Source organism: Salvelinus namaycush, chromosome 16, assembly GCF_016432855.1.
Source record: "Salvelinus namaycush isolate Seneca chromosome 16, SaNama_1.0, whole genome shotgun sequence".
NCBI lineage: Eukaryota > Metazoa > Chordata > Actinopteri > Salmoniformes > Salmonidae > Salvelinus > Salvelinus namaycush.
The window spans coordinates 17919607-17940352 of NC_052322.1; the positions used below are offsets into that span (position 1 = coordinate 17919607).

The following is a 20746-nucleotide window of genomic DNA, read 5'->3' on the forward strand; positions in this document are numbered from 1 at the left end:
GTCTCTGTCTCTCTGTGTCTCTCATAGGGCTGATCCATAGAGAGAGCACTCATCTTTGTATCCGTGCCATTATAGCATCTGTGACCCCTACGTTTTAAAGTTGTCCATTTTTATTCTTCTTCACTGGGCTCCCAACTCATAGCAATCCCCACCCAGTTGGCTATTTTAAAATGCTGGAAGCCCTATTAGCAATGTCCATGATGAGTCTATCTTCATGGGCTGAACTAAGTGCTTTAACATGTCAACTGTCATGCTTCACAAAGCTGTTAATCTGTAGGCCTAATTTTATGATTTCCATGTAGGCCTTAATCAAATTTCCCCTCCCTAAAAGCTGAAGGAAATGTTTAATGTTTAGCCTATGATCTTCCTTTACTATCTTGCTTGAGATCAGAGTTGTCTCTGTTGTAACCCTTGCTATCCTAAAAGCAATGCTCCAAATACTGTCTAATCATTCACTTTTTCAGCTATACACTTGTGGGCAGCGGTGTAAGGAACTGTTTGGTTGGAGGCTGGGATGGCAGAGTTCCTGTATGTGAAGGTTAGTCATCTGAAGGAGCATGTCAAGTGAAAATAACAATAACTGTAACAGTTCTATGCTTGTGCCTAGATCAAAACGGTTCATAACTGCTGTTGTGTTCTACTCTGCAGTGGTGAAGTGTGGAAAGCCCCCCACCATTGTCAACGGTGGACCTGTTATCCCACCTGAAGACGAGTACAGCTATAGAAGTGTTGTGGAATATAGCTGTGAGAAGGAATTCACTCTGGTTGGAACTAAATCCATAGTCTGTGAAAAGGACGGAGAATTCCAGCCAGCTCCACCTGAGTGTAAAAGTACGTTGAAAGCTTGCCTTTTTACCCCCTTCTGTTTTAAACAGTCACAATTATGGTTGTTAACAAAACATAGAACTGTTCGTATGAACTGTTCACACTGATAAAATATTGTAATCAGATTACAGATACTTTTGAAAACTAGATTACTTCTTGGATTATTTGACTTCAGAAAGGATTCAACACCTTTCTGTTTTCTCAATGACATTCAATTCAGCTTTGAAAAATGGAGCAATTTTTAAGTTTGTTCCACCTGAGCGAGTCTGACCACAAGTCAGAGACCACTATGATGACACCCCAAATGCGTTTGATGAATCCTTTGTCTACTTCTAATGCCTCTTAAAGGGAAAGTAATCAGATTACATTACTCCACCTCACAATCATGAGCACGGTCAGGGTCCAGATGACCTCATTTAAAAAATAAATTACAAAAATATCACTATCTAGCCTGATAAACGTTTTTTTTAACATAAGCAGAGATGTGCGTGAGACATTTAAGTGATAATGCCCGAGAAGCCGGTGTTTGAAGAATGTATTGGCACGGATGTTGTTCGTTTTCGGCGAGTGCCGGCAAACCGTGCCAATATATCCTCCAAACACCGGCGTCGAGGACATTATCACTTTTATACAACAAGTTACCAACATTTTCAAATAATGATTGACATATTTTCATAATTTTTTAATTAAAATTGTATTAATTTATTCATACTATTTCATCCTTCCACAAGATATATTCCTGACACAAATGTAGGATTGCTAGAGACGCAACCGTATTCAGTCTTTTGTTCTGCATCTATGGACGCGAACCAGTCGTTCGTTCTAAATGCCATACTGGCTGGCAATGGTCTTATCCCTTGCTTGCTAGCTAGCCAACTACGGCTAACTTAGCCACGTCAAAGTGGAGCCAGAATAACAGCAAAGCATTTGCATTTGTTTAAGCTGTTTTCTAGTTAGCTTTATTTGAATACATCTATAAGAATGAGCTTTGTCAGGACACTGAAGAAAGACAATCCATGACATTAATTTGAGGTGATTTTAATAAACAAAACCATACTCTTTGTTATCCACCACAGCTGACATAGCTATAGCTACTTATTGTATGTCACATTTATCTGTACATTCACCTGGATGGTTAAAATATCTGTCGGAGTCTGTGCTACTACTTCTGCTGCCTTGCTTCAGCCTTTTGGGTGTTGATGGTGCTGCAGTATTCTCTTTGTTTTCGGCCAGGATGTTGCTCGAGTGTTTTCTGTCTGTCGGTGAGGGACGCCAGTAGCTATGGAGAAAACCTTCGCACCGATGCCCACTCACTGACATAATCTCCCTCGCTTCTAAACCAGCACTGGCCAGTTTCTGGACTGTCGTGGTCCTGATGCTGTGATTTGTGTATGTAGTTGTTCCTGCTGCCCTGCAGATCTTGGGTAGAAGTGCTGCCAGATAGTTCACGCCCATCGGCTCTGACATGTACCAGATCGAGTCCCCGATACACCCTCCTCTCCTTGGGTGGAGATAAAATACAAGGGGGTTATCCAGGCATTTCGATAGATATTTCTCCAGTGATGCCACCGGGCACAGTGGGTTCCCTGGCCGTTCGAACATGAATCCCCTCTTGGACTCCCAGCCCCTCTCCCTTGGGTCCAGATGATTGTTTGTGGCCATGTTATATGCGAGGGTGGCGTATCTGAGAGAGAATGCGTTATTGTTTTCCAGTAGCCTAATTACGAGTGCAGCTTAGAATTAACCCAAACAGACTATCAACAACATACTGTTCTCGTCTGTTTTCACGAGGAATGAGTTGGGCTTTAGTTGTCTGTTTTCCTCTTCGACCCAGAGGTAACTGGAGGTCGAACCACACTTTTTGGACCAAACCCCTTGGTGTACCGGGATTCAGAGCCTGGGAGTTTTGGAACAGGGCCATGTCCTTATCGGTGTTTTGAGGGTAGCTGTTTTGATATTTTCCTTGCTGCCTTAGTTGTTTGATGTTGCCCAGAAATACATGGTTAAAAATGGTAAATTCAGTGTCCTTCATAAGGCACCAGCTGCGACCGATGGGTGGGTCATTTAGAAACCGGTTGAGCCCACTACGGAGTGCCAGGTAGCTACTTATGCTGTACTGCTCACCCTTCCCATTTCGTACATTTCCACAAAACTGTCGGAAAAGGATGTTAAACTCTTCCTTAGTGACAGTTTTGAAGTCAACAACTTTTTTCTTCTCTGCTAGCCAGCCCTCGAAGCAACGCACAGCCCAGTTTGTATTCTTAACTGTTTTTTTTTCGTTGCAGCTTTTCTCTAGGTCATTCAATGCAGTATCCCCCAAATCTGCATGCCTGGGTATTTTTGCCATCTCTTTTTCTGATTCATCAATAGTCTTGCTGACAAAAATATCCAAAAGAAATGTTCCACTCATCCATTTTAGTTTTGGCAACAAAGTTTCGATTTAGCCATTCAACTGGAAAAAGTTGTGTATGTTGCTATGACAACCAGCTCAAATAGCTGTCTGTCTCGTTCGGACACATTCACTTTATATGGGACGATGGCGATCGCAATTCAATATTGAGAAAGTTGAGAGACAGACGGTAAGGTTTTTACCTCTCTGCTGTTGAAAACCAAATGCTAGTCTAAAAGAAATGGGAGATAATGTCTAGATGCTTTTTAAGTTTATAAATCAAATTTTATTCGTCACATGCACCGAATTCAACAGGTGTAGACCTTACAGTGAAATGCTTACTTATGTCTTGTCTTGACTATCATTAAATGTGAAGACTTATTTTTATTAAATCAGTTTTTTAGGTGTAATTATTATTACGTGATTAATCTGATCAGAAACTTTAATCAACTAGGAAGTCGGGGCACCACGGGAAATTGTTTAGTCCTTATATCGACTCTTCACATATTTTCATATCTTATCGAGTACAGTCTTCTATTAATGATTATTAATCTTTACCTTCCATCAGTCTCATTCCAAACGTTGTAAAATTCTTGGTTATGTGCACAAACCCTAGTATAAATTATGAATCAACGATATACAAATTGGCTTATTTACTAACTAAATAATCACAGAAATACATAAACACACACAATTAGTTCATACATCGTGTTGCTACATTGTACAAAGAAAAGTCCCTAGCGGGCGAAACCAATATGTTGGCTTGGTAAACAAATAATAGAGGATTACTACACTCATAGAAATTGCTAATACTTTACATGAACGATGACCGCTCATTCTAAAATAAATTGCAATTGACATATTTACACGTATTTCTTGCTGTCTCTCTCTGTGGTCGCCGGTCCATCTGCTGGAGAGAGTCGACAAAAGTCTCTGCTTGTGTTTCCCCGAAAATTGGTCTGTCTTTTGTGGTTGTAGGTGGTTAGAATGCATACTTCAGAGTACCATTCATAAATGTTCTCATAGAATAGATGCTTCGGCGGTTGTTAGTATTCTCGTTCTAGACTTGCGTCATTTTTAACAGCAGACTAATAATTATACGTCTAAAATTTGCTCTTATTCTGTAGGGAACGATAGTCTCAGAGTTGAACCACTTCTAGCCGTGTAGCCAATGCTTCACATGGTATAGTCTTGTCCTTTGGTAGAGTTGTAGTTTAAACCACTCCACACACCAGCATCTCCTGGCATGTTTTAGTCTTAGAAATTCAACCATTTGCAACTTACACCGGGGTTTCCGTGGTCTGGTGTGAATTTCATCAGGAGTGGGTTTTATACATTTTAGTAGAAAATTGTGGTTCTGTGACGCCGACGTAATGTCTATGCTCACGTGGGCCATGATCTACACTCAGAAAGGGCCACGTCATGACTCTTACAAGCCCTTAACCAACAAAGTTAAGAAACATGTTAAGTAGAAAAATAAAAGTAACAAATAAATAAACAGTAGCAGTAAAATAACAATAGCAAGGCTATATACAGAAGGTACCAGTACAAAGTCAATGTGCGGGGGCACCAGTTAGTCGAGGTAATTGAGATATGTACATGCAGGTAGAGTTAAAGTGACCATGCCAAGATAATAAACAGAGTAGCAGCAGCGTAAAGATGGGTCTGGGTAGCCCTTTGATTAGCTTTTCAGGAGTCTTATGGTTTGGGGGTAGAAGCTGTTAAGAAGCCTCTTGGACCTAGACTTGGCGCTCAGGTACCACTTGCCATGCGATAGCAGAGAGAACAGTCTATGACTAGGGTGGCTGGCGTCTATTAACATTTTTAGGGCCTTCCTCTGACACCGCCTTATATAGAGGTCCTGGATGGCAGGAAGCTTGGCCCCAGTGATGTACTGGCCGTACGCACTACCTTCTATTGTACCTTGCGGTTGGAGGCCGAGCAGTTACCATACCAGGCAGTGATGCAACCGGTCAGGATGCTCTCGATGGTGCAGAACCTTTTGAGGATCTGAGGACCCATGCCAAATCTTTTCAGTCTCCTGAGGGGGAATAGACTTTGTCGTGCCCTCTTCACGATTGTCTTGGTGTTCTTGGACCATGTTAGTTTTTTGGTGATGTGGACACCAAGGAACTTGAAGCTCTCAACCTGCTCCACTGCAGCCCCGTCGATGAGAGTGGAGGTGTGCACGGTTCTCCTTTTCCTGTAGTCCACAATCATCTCCTTAGTCTTGATCACGTTGAGGGAGAGGTTGTTGTCCTAGCACCACACAGCCAGGTCTCTGACCTCCTCCCTATAGGCTGTCTCATCGTTGTTGGTGATCAAGCCTACCACTGTTGTCATCAGCAAACGTGATGATGGTGTTGGAGTCGTGCCTCCCATGCAGTCATGAGTGAACAGGGAGTACGGAGGGGATTGAGCACGCACCCCTGAGGGGCCCAGTTTTGAGGATCAGCATGGCGGATGTGTTGTTACCTACCCTTACCACCTAGGGGCAGCCTGTCAGGAAGTCCAGGATCCAGTTGCAGAGGGAGGTGTTTAGTCATAGGGTCCTTAGCTTAGTGATGAGCTATGAGGGCACTATGGTGTTGAACGCTGAGCTGTAGTCAATGAATAGCATTCTCACGTAGGTGTTCCTTTTGTCCAGGTGGGAAAGGGCAGTGTTGAGTGAAATAGAGATTGCGTCATCTGTGGATCTGTTGGGGCGGTATGCAAATTGGAGTGGGTCTAGGGTTTCTGGGATAATGGTGGTGTGTGCCATGATCAGCCTATTAAAGCACTTCATGGCTACAGACGTGAGTGCTACGGGTTGGTAGTCATTTATGCAGGTTACCTTAGTGTTCTTGGGCACAGCGACTATTGTGGTCTGCTTGAAACATGTTGGTATTACAGACTCCGTCAGGGACAGGTTGAAAATGTCAGTGAAGACACTTTTTTATTTCTTAACCTTTATTTAACTAGGGCAAGTCAGTTAAGAACAAATTCTTATTTTCAATGACGGCCTACACTGGCCAAACCCCCGGACGAATCTGGGCAAATTGGGCGGCGCCCTATCTCAATCATGGCCGGTTGTGGTACAGCCTGGATTAACCTGTACTGCTCTGGCGTTCCGCCAGCGGAACTCCTCCCACATTCCACTGAAAAGGCAGAGCGCAAAATTCAAAATATATTTTTTTGAAATATTTAACTTTCACACATTAACAAGTCCAATACAGCAAATGAAAGGTACACATCTTGTGAATCCAGCCAACATGTCCGATTTTTAAAATGTTTTACAGCGAAAACAGCACGTATATTTATGTTAGCTCACCACCAAATACAAAAAAGGACAGACATTTTTCACAGCACAGGTAGCATGCACAAAGCCAACCTAACTAACCAAGAAACAACTTCATCAGATGACAGTCTTATAACATGTTATACAATAAATCTATGTTTTGTTCGAAAAATGTGCATATTTCAGGTATAAATCATAGTTTACATTGCAGCTACAATCAGAAATTGCACCGAAAGCAGCCATAATAATTACAGACACCAACGTCAAATACCTAATTACTCATCATAAAACATTTCTGAAAAATACATAGTGTACAGCAAATGAAAGACAGGCATCTTGTGATTCCAGCCAATATTTCCGATTGATTAAGTGTTTTACAGCGAAAACACAATATAGCGTTATATTAGCTTACCACAATAGCCAGAAACACAAGCCATTTCCCAGTAGCAAAAGTTAGCGATCGTAACAAACAAGCAAAAGATATATAATTTTTGACTAACCTTGATATGCTTCATCAGATGACAGTCCTATAACATCAGGTTATACATACACTTATGTTTTGTTCGAAAATGTGCATATTTAGAGCTGAAATCAGTGGTTATACATTGTGCTAACGTAGCTACTTTTTCCCACAACGTCCGGATATTTTTCTGACACTTTTTCTGACACACATATTCTGACCAAATAGCTATTCATAAACATAACTAAAAAATACATGTTGTATAGGAAATGATAGATCCATTAGTTCTTAATGAAATTGCCGTGTTAGAATTCTAAAAATAACTTCATTACGACATACAGCTTCGGTATAGCTAGAGAGTACCCAAAAGCTGGGCGCCAACGACTAGTTCACATGTACGACAGATATATGAAATAGCATCATAAAATGTTTCCTACTTTTGCTGATCTTTCATCAGAATGTTGGACAAGGGGTCCTTTGTCAAGAACAATCGTTGTTTGGATTTAGAACGGCCTCTTTCCCTCTCGATTTAGCAAGCACACTAGCCAAGTGGCACGAATCTCTCCAGGTCAACAAACGGAAGAGAACGGAACACGGCAAACTCCCGAAAAAATTTCAATAATCTGATTAAACTATATTGAAAAAACATACTTTACGATGATATGGTCACATGTATCAAATAAAATCAAAGCCGGAGATAGTAGTCGCCTATAATGAAAGCTTTTCATAAGGCAATCCCCGGTTCCTTCTCACGCCTTCCTGAAAACAGGAAATGGGTGACACGTCATTCCAAGAGGATTTATTCCACTTCAGACCAAGATAAACACTCCATTTCTTCTCTCACCGCCTCTTGACATCCAGGGGAAGGTGTATGACGTGCATGTATACTAATACGTATCATGCCCATTTATAGGCAGGACCTAGAACAGAGCCTCGATTTCAGACTTTCCACTTCCTGGTCAGGAAGTTTGTGCCAAATGAGTTCTGTTTTACTCACAGATATAATTCAAACGGTTTTAGAAACTAGAGAGTGTTTTCTATCCAATAGTAATAATAATATGCATATTGTACGAGCAAGAATTGAGTACGAGGCCGTTTAAATTGGGCACGATTTTCCCCCAAAGTGAAAACAGCGCCCTCTGTCCTCAACAGTTTAAAACCAGGGTGTCTGTAGTGACGCCTCAAGCACTGGGATGCAGTGTCTTAGACCGCTGCACCACTCGGGAGCAACTTGCCAGTTGGTCAGCGCATGCTCGCAGTACACGTCCTGTTAATCCATCTGGCTCTGCAGCCTTGTGAATGTTGACCTGTTTAAAGGTAATTACTCACATCGGCTACGGAGAGAGTGATCACACAGTGGTCCGGAACAGCTGATGCTCTCATGCATCCTTCAGTTTTACTTGTCTTGAAGCGAGTATAGAAGTAATTTAGCTCGTCTGGTAGGCTTGTGTCACTGGGCAGCTCGCGGCTGTGCTTCCCTTTGTAGTCTGTAATAGTTTGCAAGCCCTGCCACTTCCGACGAGCATCGGAGCCGGTGTAGTACGACTCAATCTTAGTCCTGTATTGACACTTTGCCTGTTTGATGGTTCGTCGCAGGGCATAGCAGGATTTCTTATAAGCTTACGCGATAGAGGCCCGTTCATTGAAAGCGGCAGCTCTACCCTTTAGTTCAGTACGGATGTTGCCTGTAATCCATGGCTTCTGGTTGGGGTATGTACGTACAGTCACTGTGGGGACGACATCATCGATGCACTTATTGATGAAGCCAGTGAATGCCATCGGAAGAATCCCGGAACATATTCCAGTCTGTGCTAGCAAAACAGTCCTGTAGCTTAGCATCTGCTTCATCTGACCACTTCCTTATTGACCGAGTCACTGGTGCCTTTTAGTTTTTGTTTGTAAGCAGGAATCAGGAGGATAGAATTTTGGTCAGATCTCCCTCGCCAAATGGAGGGCAAGGGAGAGCTTTGTACGTGTCTCTGTGTGTAGTAAAGGTGGTCTCTATCTCTATATATCTCTCTATCTCTCTCTCTCTCTCTGTCTCTCTGTCTCTGTCTGTCTCTGTCTGTGTGCACATTGAACATGCTGATAGAAATGAGGTAAAACAGATTTGAGTTTCCCTTTATTTAAGTCCCCGGCCACTAGGTGCGCCGTCTCAGGATGAGTGCTTTCCTGTTTGCTTATGGCCGTGTACAGCTCATTGAGTGCGGTCTTAATGCCAGTGTTGGTATGTAGACAGCTATGAAAAATACACAAACTCTCTTGGTAAATAGTGTGGTTTTCAGCTTATGAGAGACTCTACCTCAGGCGAACAAAACCTCGAGACTTCCTTAGATTTCGTGCACCAGCTGTTGTTTACAAATATACATGGACTGCCACCCCTTGTCTTACGAGAGGTTGCTGTTCTATCCTGCCGAAAAAGCTTAAAACCCCCCAGCTGTATGTTTATTAATGTCATCGTTCAGCCACGACTCGGTGAAACATAAGATATTACAGTTTTTAATGTCCCGTTGGTAGGATATACGTGATTTGTAGTTTGTCTATTTTATTATTGATTGATTGTATGTTGGCTAATAGGACCGATGGTAAAGGTAGATTACCCTCTCAGTGACGGATCCTAACAAGCCACCCGGATCTTCGTCCACGATACCTCTGTCTCTTTCTCCTGCGAATTACAGGGATGAGGGCCTTGTCTGAAGTAAATTGAAGAAAAAGTATTCCCCCAGTATGGGGTGAGTAATCACTGTCCTGATATCTAGAAGCTCTTTTCGGTCATAAGACACGGTGGCAGAAACGTCATCAACAAAATAACTTACAAATAACGCAAAAAAAAACATACACAATAGCACAATTGGTTACGAGATCGTAAAATGGCAGCCATCTCCTTCCGCGCCATTATTTATACATTTCCTGGCAGGGTTGATGAGACAGTGGATTGCGCAGTGAGATGGAACATAGTAAATAGGCATTTCAACGTCATAGATTTAGCAGGTGGTATCTTGTGAAATACACAGGCTGGAATGCAGTTTTATCCAATCAGCATTCAGGATTAGACCCACCTGTTGTATAAACATACAACACAGGCTAATAGAGCAGTCTAAAACATGGTTTATGTGTACTGTGGGCCTATTCTAAAAACCATGATGCAACATTGAGCTCAGACGAAGTGTGTAACAAACTAGCTTATTTATTGAAGGCCTAGTTCCAGATTTCATAAATATGTGGTTATAGCAAAATTGTGATAATATTGCCTTCAAATAGCCTTAAACTAATGAGGAACTTGGGCCCACCTTGTTCACAACAGTAGCTAATGAAATTGCCCTTTGTTTACATCTGCAGTGGTTTCATGTCCTGCTCCTGATGTTGAGAATGGCGTTAGGATTCAAGGTCGTTCGCCCCCCTACAAGCACAAGTCTTTTGTGACGTATAAGTGCAACGATGGATATGAGATGACGGGAGAGGCCAGTCTGACATGTGAAATAGGAGGCTGGTCACCTTCTATTCCCACATGCAAAGGTAAGACTTGTTTCGGTGTTTGTTATTTAACACACTTTAGCCTATATTTTAACTTGGATATTTTGTGCGTCATTTGGTGTTTAGGACCAGAAGACCAATATGTCAGCAAACAGGGTCAATTCAAAAATTCTATCTTACATAAACATAATGAGACTAGTCTTCATGACAATCATTATTTTTCACCATATGCATGCCTGTGCATAGCAACCTCAGGTAATTATTTTCCCTGAATGCATTAGTTTGGATTTGGTCATTTTGATTTCCATCTATTATTTCCTTCTAGTCCATTCCTTGCTAATCGCCTGCATGCTTTTTAGGGCTGACCCCAATTATTCGACTGGTTGATTGTCTGGTCAATAATGGGCTGTTGGTCGACCAAGATTTGTACAAATTTTGTCGAGCAGTAAAATAAATGTATTTATTTATACGGCACACAAGACACCGGTCTTATTCACGCCAGTCTCAGTGAACGAATCTATTGCGGAGGCCGAGACGAATCCATTGCGGAGGCCGCATTAATGGCACAGTCCAAGAAGGGGAGTGTGGCTGCACAATGCACGTCTCCCTCCAGAATGATTACTCTCTCTTCACCTCAAACAGCAAGCAAACAGTCTGTTTTTACATCCATTGAGAATGACAATAGTTCCTCAATGTATTTGAAAAATCTTTCCAGCTCTCTCCCTTTCAATAACCCCTCAGCGTGAAAGGGAAAAATGTTATGCTCTGATCCATTGGAAATTTCATAAAATAATAATTCTTATCCCTTGCATAAATTGTCTGTCCTGAGCTCACTGGTGCAGCAAACTAAGGGGCCCAAAATATTTTATACAATGTCAGTCTGGACCCAAGTTAATAGTTGATACAATGTTTCAAGTTTGTTGCAGACTGGCAATGCTTAGCCTGTGTAATTTATAGGATATTTATTTTTCATCAGGATATTTTCTACCTGCAGGCTGCAATGTTTTTACGTAGTTAGCAATAGATGTTATTTTTTAGGGTTGTATACTTTTCATTTAGATTTGGATAGAATTTTGATTAATAACATGACAAAGATTGAGATACGAAGACGTATTATAAATTAAATGAAACTGTTCCACGAAAAGTGTGCATATGAAAACCATAACTTGGCACGCAGATCAGTAGAAATTGTCAAATAAATTGGAATTCTACATGAGAAAGTTTGCAGACTCCTCGTGTAGCCTATTACTGGCAACTTCAGGAGAGTAACGGCAGAATTTCCGAATGTCAGTAGAAGCGGGAGGAGGATGGTCGGACAGGTTACTTTTTCCCCTTATGGTTATCTTGATCTCTGGCTCCCTCTTCAGTCATTTGTGTTATTTCATCACAGTGAGTTTAAAGTAGAGGTCGACCGATTTTATGATTTTTCAATACCAATTTATTGGAGGACCAAAAAAAGCCGATACCGATTAGTCGGACGCTTTTTAATTAAAAAAATATATATATATTTGTAATAATGACAATTACAACTACTTAATAAATACATCAATAAAATCAATTTGGTCTCAAATAAATAATGAAACATGTTCATTTTGGTTTAAATAATGCAAAAACAAAGTGTTGGAGAAGAAAGTATAAGTGCAATATGTGCCATGTAAAAAAGCTAACGTTTAAGTTCCTTGCTCAGAACATGAGAACATATGAAAGCTGGTGATTCCTTTTTAACCTGAGTCTTCAATATTCCCAGGTATGAAGTTTTAGGTTGTAGTTATTATAGGACTATTTCTCCCTATACCATTTGTATTTCATATACCTTTGACTTTTGGAAGTTCTTATAGGCACTATAGTATTGCAAGCCTAATCTCGGGAGTTGATAGGCTTGAAGTCATAAACAGCGCAATGCTTGAAGCACAGTGAAGAGCTGCTGGCAAATGCAGGAAAGTGCTGTTTGAATGAATGCTTACGAGCTTGCTGCTGCCTACCACCGCTCAGTCAGACTGCTCTATCAAATATCAAATCATAGACATAATTGTAATATAATAACACACAAATACGAGCCTTAGGTCATTAATATGGTCAAATCCGGAAACTATTATTTCGAAAACAAAACGTTTATTCTTTCAGTGAACGGGTGGCATCCTTAAGTCTAAATATTGCTGTTACATTGCACAACCTTCAATGTTATGTCATAATTATGTAAAATTCTGGCAAATGAATTAGTCTTTGTTAGGAAGAAATGGTCTTCACACAGTTCACAACGAGCCAGGCGGCCCAAACTGCTGCATATACCATGACTCTGCTTGCACAGAACGCAAGAGAAGTGACACAATTTCCCTAGTTAAAAGAAATTCATGTTAGCAGGCAATATTAACTAAATATGCAGGTTTAAATATATATACTTGTGTATTGATTTTAAGAAAGGCGTTGATGTTTATGGTTAGGTACATATTGGTGCAACGACAGTGCTTTTTTTCGCGAATGCGCTTGTTAAATCACCCGTTTGGCGAAGTAGGCTGTGATTCAATGATAAATGAACAGGCACCGCATCGATTATACTCAACGCAGGACAAGCTAGATAAACTAGTAATATCATCAACCATGTGTAGTTAACTAGTGATTATGTTAAGATTGATTGTTTTTTATAATATAAGTTTAATGCTAGCTAACACCTTACCTTGGCTCCTTGCTGCACTCGCATAACAGGTAGTCAGCCTGCCATGCAGTCTCCTCGTGGAGTGCAATGTAATCGGCCATAATCGGTGTCCAAAAGTGACGATTACCGATTTATAAAAACTTGAAATCGGTCCTAATTAATCGGCCATTCCAATTAATCGGTCGACCTCTAGTTTAAAGCATCAGAAAATCTCAATGCATATATAGTTGATTTTATTAACACACAAGGTGTGGTTATATATGGAAAAATACATGTTTTAAAATCAATTGGTTGAAAAAACAGACAATTTTCCCCCATTTTTTTCGGAACAGCCCTAATGCTTTTAGTAGCAAAGTTGGTTACTATTTAAAACAAACTGGTGTTCAAGTTCAACATTTGATCTATTCAAACAATCCCTTGGTCTAGTGAGCTGCTTACCTTCCATTGAGGTCTGCTGATTTACACTTTATTAATGATTGATTAGCCATCTTGTCCAAGACCATTCTACTCCTCAGACCACACTGGCTGACTAAAGCATTTGAGGGATCACAACCGTAAAGTGTTGTGACAGACTAGACAAGAATACGTACTGGCTTAATTGTATTGCATTCCTTTGTAGCCCTTCCGACTACAACAGGCTAAAATGTGCTTCCCAAAAACATTTTGAATGGTTATTACAGTGACCTGCAGTCATTTGGCTGGCCAATTATCGTCAATTACATGACCGTCACAGCCCTACTAACACCTCAACTGACTTTATTAGCCTAACCTTTGATCCTTTATGGTAATAGAATAAGCCAGTGGTGTGTTTCTGGTGAGGCTTTCAAATTACCTCCACACAAAGTTGCATGTCAGTCTGGCTGAGGTGGAGAATTGTCATTGGTACTGTGAAGTACACACAGCCTATTATGCTCGCTAAATTCCCCTAATTATTTGTGGCCAAAGAGATATGCTTGTCTAAACTTTAATTGACTCTTGAATTATAGATTCAACTTGAACCTGGCCGGCAACAAGTGGTAGTTTATGGTGGCTTTTCTCCTTGATTGTGATCTGAATATACAGTATGTAACAATGTACCTATCAAGTTGTCATGGGGAAATACAACCCATATCAAAAACGTTTGAAGTAAACATCATTCTGAACTCGCATAGGGCTGAACCCTACCTTGAGTTATGTTTCACATAGACTACCTCGAACACAGAAATAAAGTAGTTTGTTCACTGGCATGCCATGCCTCTAACACCACCTAATTCTTTCACTGCATTCTTTTGATTTATTTTATTTATCCAACACCAGTAAGCTGTAATTGTTGGTGTTAAGTGTGTGTGTGTGTGTGTGTGTGTGAACCCTAATATCACCTCTTTTAGTAACAGATGCTGGTCCTGGTCCCACTGATCCACCAGCGGCCTACAGTAAGCTGCCTATTGATGTTTTACATGCTCTTTCCATGACATAGACTGGCCAGGTGAAAGCTATGATCCCTTATTGATATCACTTGTTAAGTCCAATTCAATCAGTGTAGATGAATGTAGATGAAGGGGAGGAGACGGGCTAAAGAAGGATTTTTAAGCCTTGAGACGATTGAGACATGGATTGTGTATGTGTGCCATTGAGGGTGAATGGGCACGACAAAACATGTAGGTGCCTTGGAACGGGAAATGGTACTAGGTGCCAGGCGCACCGGTTTGTGTCAAGAACTGCAATGCTGCTGGGTTTTACATGCTCAATAGTTTAGTGTGTATCAAGAATGGTCTACCAACCAAAGGACATCCAGCGAACTTGACACAACTGCGGGAAGCATTCGTGTCAACATGGGCCAGCATCCCTTTTTAAAAAAGAAAAAAATGACATTCTTATTTACAATGACGGCCTAACCCGGACGACGCTGGGCCAATTGTGCCCGCCCTATGGGACTCCCAATCTCGTCCGGATGTGATGCAGCCTGGATTCGAACTACTACACTAAGATGCAGTGTCTTAGACCGCTGCGTCACTCGGGGGCCCCCGAGTGTGGAGTCTATGCCCTGATGAATTGAGGCTGTTCTGAGGACAAATGGGGTGGGGGGGCAACTCAATATCAATGTTTTGTACACTCCGTGTATATGTTGTTACAACAGTAAGCAGTCTCCCAGTTGCTATCTATTGGTGTTGTATATGATATATTTGATGGTTCAAGCATTATTTAGGCTATTAAGTGATGATTTAATATTTACTGCAAATTCATGATGGCATATTCCTTCCCTCGTTTGTTTCTCTTACAGACCACACATGGAAAATAGTAGGGGGTGTTCTAGGTGGACTTGGTAAGTTGCAAGAATTTTACTATATTCCATCTTATAAAGACGAACAGGATAAGCAGTATTTGTTTGGTTTTATGTTGAACATTTTCGCATCTAGTCATGCAACAATGTTGCTGTACCAATAATTTATTTTGTAACATACTCAGCAAAAAAAGAAGCGTCCTCTCACTGTCAACTGCGTTTATTTTCAGCAATCTTAACATGTGTAAATATTTGTATGAACATAACAAGATTCAACAACTGAGACATAAACTGAACAAGTTCCCCAGACATGTGACTAACAGAACTGGAATAATGTGTCCCTGAACAAAGGTGGGGTCAAAATCAAAAGTAACAGTCAGTATCTTGTGTGGCCACCAGCTGCTTTATGTACTGCAGTGCATCTCCTCCTCATGGACTGCACCAGATTTGCCAGTTATTGCTGTAAGATGTTACCCCACTCTTCCACCAAGGCACCTGCAAGTTCTCGGACATTTCTGGGGGGGAATGGCCCTAGCCCTCACCCTCCGATCCAACAGGTCCCAGACGTGCTCAATGGGATTGAGGTCTGTGCTTTTCGCTGGTCATGGAAGAACACTGACATTCCTGTCTTGCAGGAAATCACGCACAGAACGAGCAGTATGGTGGGTGGCATTGTCATGCTGGAGCGTCATGTCAGGATGAGCCTACAGGAAGGGTACCACATGAGGGAGGAGGATGTCTTCCCTGTAACACACAGCGTTGATTGCCTACAATGACAACAAGCTCAGTCCGATGATGCTGTGACACACCGCCCCAGACCACAACGGACCCTCCACCTCCAAATCGATCCCGCTCCAGAGTATAGGCCTCGGTGTAACGCTCATTCCTTCTATGATAAACGCGAATCCGACCATCACCCCTGGTGAGACAAAACCGCGACTCGTTAGTGAAGATCACTTTTTGCCAGTCCTATCTGGTCCAGCGACGGTGGGTTTGTGCCCATTGGTGACGTTGTTGCCGGTGATGTAAGGCAGCTCCTCACCAGACAACAGGCCTACAAGCCCTCAGTGCAGCCTCTCTCAGCCTATTGCGGACAGTCTGAGCACTGATGGAGGGATTGTGCGTTCCTGGTGTAACTCGGGCAGTTGTTGTTGCCATCCTGTACCTGTCCTGCAGGTGTGATTTTCGGATGTACCGATCCCGTGCAGGTGTTGTTACACGTGGTCTGCCACTGCGAGGGCGATCAGCTGTTCGTCCTGTCTCCCTGTAGCGCCGTCTTAGGCGTCTCACAGTACGGACATTGCAATTTATTTCCCTGGCCACATCTGCAGTCCTCATGCCTCCTTGCAGCATGCCTAAGGCATGTTCACGCAGATGAACAGGGACCCTGGGCATCTTTCCTTTGGTGTTTTTCAGTCAGTAGAAAGGCATCTTTAGTGTCCTAAGTTTTCATAACTGAGACCTATAATTGCCTACCATCTGTAAGCTGTTAGTGTCTTAACGACCGTTCCACAGGTGCATGTTCATTAATTGTTTATGGTTCATTGAACAAGCATTGGGAAACAATGTTTAAACCCTTTACAATGAAGAGTTGAAGTTATTTGGATTTTTACGAATTATCTTTGAAAGACAGGGTCCTGAAAAAGGACGTTTCTTTTTTTGCTGAGTTTATTTTTATTACAATGGTAGTATTCTGTTCAAGCCTTACCTTGCAGGACAGACATGAAGTTATTTGTAATACTTTTCTATTGTTACTGGCACACAAACCTATAACAATACCACTTTCTGTTGACATCCCTTTTTTTAAATTAATGTTGTTCACAATAAGGAGAAGGAATGTTGTGGTGTTAAACTCTTTGCCAAGTAAAAATTAACTTCCTAATATGTTAAACAAAATAATACCTCAAGGATTTAAACTTCTCCTTTTTTCTTTCTAGGCGTTGTTTGTATTATAGTATTTATAATCTACAAATATACAGCATGGTAAGTCATTCTCGTTTCATTAACTAACATCCAATCAAGGCTTGTTTCCTGTCATGGCTCCTCCCTCTTTTCTTTGCGCTCACTAAAACAACTGTTGCTCAGTTTCATGTGTTCTTTTGAGTACTTACTGCCGTCATAGCCACCAATGCCGTTTCAGCTAAATGCTGCATGCTTTATATTTGCGAAGCTTCCTGGTGTTTAATATCATTATACACACACCAGCCACAGTAGTGGAGCTGCAAAGTAAACGCAATGGCCATTTTGTCAAATCTTCTAGTGTTCTTAAACATTGAACTGGTTGGTGTGTCTGTCGTTGATGTCCAGACGGGTTGTCACTCACGTGTCGGGCAAGGGTGACAGATTTTTGGGGCAATGGGTTTGGTCTAGCCTGGGTTCCAGACTTGTTTTGTGCTAACATTCCACTCCTTACCACTCTGTCATATAACAAACAGTTTGCCATGACACATGTCAAGGAGTAGATTGTTACACAGAACAGGTCTGGGTTCCAGGCTAGGTTTGGCCTCCTGGTCATCCAGAAATGTAGTCATGAAATACATTGCTCAACTTTTGGGTTACAGCTATCGATTTGGCTACCTAGGAAATGTACCCACTAATAACTCTGAAGACAAATGTATCCCGTTTATGTTCACTCTTTTAGCAGGGCAGGTGTAGAAATACATGTGAAATGTATTTTCTGGAGTTTTCTAACTGAATTTTTGGTATTTTATTTTTCAGTGCCAGGACTTATTTGCCCTAGTTTCCTCTTGCTTCCTTGATAAGGGAGTCACAGTGAACAGGCTGCTGTGATTTAATGTAATACCCTCCTGCTTATGAATGTAGTAGCCCCTCCCAAACACCGGGTTCATATCCTTTCGAAGGAAGTTCTATTACGTGACGTTTAGAAACCTCATGATGAAGAATGAATTGGTTCATTCCCATTTGGAAGCTTGTGCTTAATGAGTGGCCAAACCTGATTATTCAATAACTATTCATGTTTCCAGTGTACTTCACAAATAACAGTTTTGCCCGTTCTGAAATGAAGGCAATCATATCCATTAAGATGCCCAGCAAGACTCACAGTATAGATGCATCAAGTGCTGTCATTTCTAAACAGTAAAACAGATTTGAATGAAAATACCCTCAAATAAATGTGGCATTCTGTACTGTCGCCTCATATCAAACATTTGATCTAACCTGCTGGAGTATAGATCCTAATTTAATTTTTATTTTCACTGACCAAATAAATACATAGAGGAGTGTGTTTGACGCAACTTCTTAATATAAGTCATGCCACTGAAGGTCAACATATTGGTTTGCTAGAGCAGGTTGCAGGTGTGTTGAAACACTCATATCCTGGAGCTCAAGAGCAAAGATGGTTCATTTGCTTTCACCAAGTTTAGCTCTAGTCAATGAATTTGAAAAGCTTGGTTTTACAAGGAGACCATGCTTGAAACACTAAAGTATACTTTTGAGTGTGTTTAGCTCTTTGAGGGATCAAGGACTCTGGCTCATGATCCAGCTTTGGAATCTTTATTTGAACTTATAGCCTATTTGTATTGTTCTACTGTAGATAAGCCAAGGAAAGATGCATTTTTAAAAAGTAAAGACATTTTGTTTTAATAAAAAGGGAAATAAATGCCTGTAATGTTCCAATGTCTATTTCCAGAGATGAATCATGTTTGAGACTTTTTCCCCTGTAAACTGTTCTTGAATGTGTCACATTGAATGTGTGAGATTCATTATGGCAACTGGCTGAAGTATATTGAGCAAATGTATTGGAGATCTGCTATTCAACCACTTCCAATTTAACATCCACCGTACCTGACAGCTGAATTGCTGCCTTTCAGTAAATGCAAATCTCTTGCTATAAGACCACTGGGCCATGGTGTTCTAGGAGGAAGCCTGCAGCTCTCACTAATATGAGGCTAAAATGAATCAGTTTTTGTCACATGCACAGAATAGCGCGTGTAACAGTAGTAGAATGCTTACTTCCTCAACAGTGCAGAGTAAATATAAAGTAGAAAAACTCACTATACAAAGTAGATGAATCAGCACAGTGAATTTTGAATGTTAAGAGTTTTAGATTATTTACTTTGCCTTATCAATGGAAAAGACAAAACATTCTGCAGTTATATCCCACTCCCCTCCTTTATTCCATTGCTTGGTCATCTCATAGTGGTGGTCTTTACAGCTTCTTTTTTTGTTGTTGATGAAAATGCTATTTAATTTCTAATGTATTTCGTGGGATCTAATCAAGTGGTTGCTTCATATGAACCCATGTTGTTATTTAGTAGAGCACAATGTTAGGTGAATATAAAAGTAGGTTTGATCTTATTCTGATCAATGTACCCTACTAAATAAACAGCAGTGTTAAATGTAAAACAGCATGTTTTCCAGATGGAATGAAAATACGTGTTCCAAAAGGTCGTCTTTCATTATATCTAAGACAACTATCGAACAGGAGCAATTTTAATGAATAAAATGAAGTATTAATGTGTGTTTAAGTATAATGTAGATCTCACCACTGACTCTAAATGCTCTACTTACTCTACGTCTGTGTCTATAACCAGTTTTATTATCAGTGTGGAACCACTTAATGTATGTTGTGGTCAGCCAATTATGAATGTTTTTTCTTCTTCACATGTTTGATTTAATGTACCAATCAATTAAACATCGCTAATTTATACATGAACTGGTGTCATTTGTTTGTCCATTGATTACTTTTGATACTGAACTAGTATCCATAGTTACTGTTACAGTATACTGTGTCTGGGTCATGGCAGTCCTTGGTTCTTTGCCTAATATTTACACATCTCAGATGGGTCTGCTATCTTGCTGAAACTGCTCTGGGCCTCTGATGTAATTTAAAGGAATACGTAAGGATTTTGGCAATGGTCTGCCCTTTATTTAGAGTCTAATGAACTCATGAGAAAAACAAATCTATCTAGTATTAAGGACTTTTGAGGTAGTTTCGCGAGCCAATGCTAACCAGCATTTTCGCAATGACGAAGTTCATGGTATCTACTAGCAGTTACCATAGACTTCCAGTCATTGCGCTAACGCTAGCAACTACCTCCAAACTGCACGCAGACACACACAAATGGTATCCACGAGTTCATATGACCCTGGGGAAGAAGGTGAAGGGCTACATTGCCAAAATCCTGACGTATCCCTTTAAACATTAAGACGATAGTACCAGATGCATCATTATTTAGGAGCCAACTAAATGTTTCACGAACAAGCACGTAGCGATAACGTTCGCTAAGGACGTCATTACGCTTCGAACACACCGACTGTGTTTTGCGTTTCGAAACACCAGAAGTACATTCATTTCCAATGGAACGCTGCGTTTGCCTTGCAGCATTGCATAGGCAGTTGCAGAGCGTTCTGTGTGGTCAAATTGTATGCATGGACTTGACAGAAAG

General features: G+C 41.0%; 1 protein-coding gene across 8 annotated transcripts in view; it reads left to right on the forward strand.

Moving 5' to 3' along the window:
- LOC120061098 (sushi, von Willebrand factor type A, EGF and pentraxin domain-containing protein 1-like) overlaps window positions 1-20013 on the forward strand; it is a 144277-nt gene extending 124264 nt beyond the window's left edge. For 6 of the 8 annotated variants that reach the window (XM_039010639.1, XM_039010644.1, XM_039010643.1 and 3 more), the window contains 6 exons: window positions 649-831; window positions 10291-10467; window positions 14446-14490; window positions 15339-15380; window positions 17276-17321; window positions 18057-20013. In XM_039010639.1, the coding sequence (XP_038866567.1) occupies window positions 649-831; window positions 10291-10467; window positions 14446-14490; window positions 15339-15380; window positions 17276-17321; window positions 18057-18078 (515 nt within the window). In that variant the 3' untranslated portion in view covers window positions 18079-20013. The remainder of the gene's footprint in view (window positions 1-648; window positions 832-10290; window positions 10468-14445; window positions 14491-15338; window positions 15381-17275; window positions 17322-18056) is intronic. The other 2 variants (XM_039010637.1, XM_039010638.1) reach the window with 2 other exon arrangements.
- The last annotated feature ends 733 nt before the right edge of the window (window positions 20014-20746 follow it).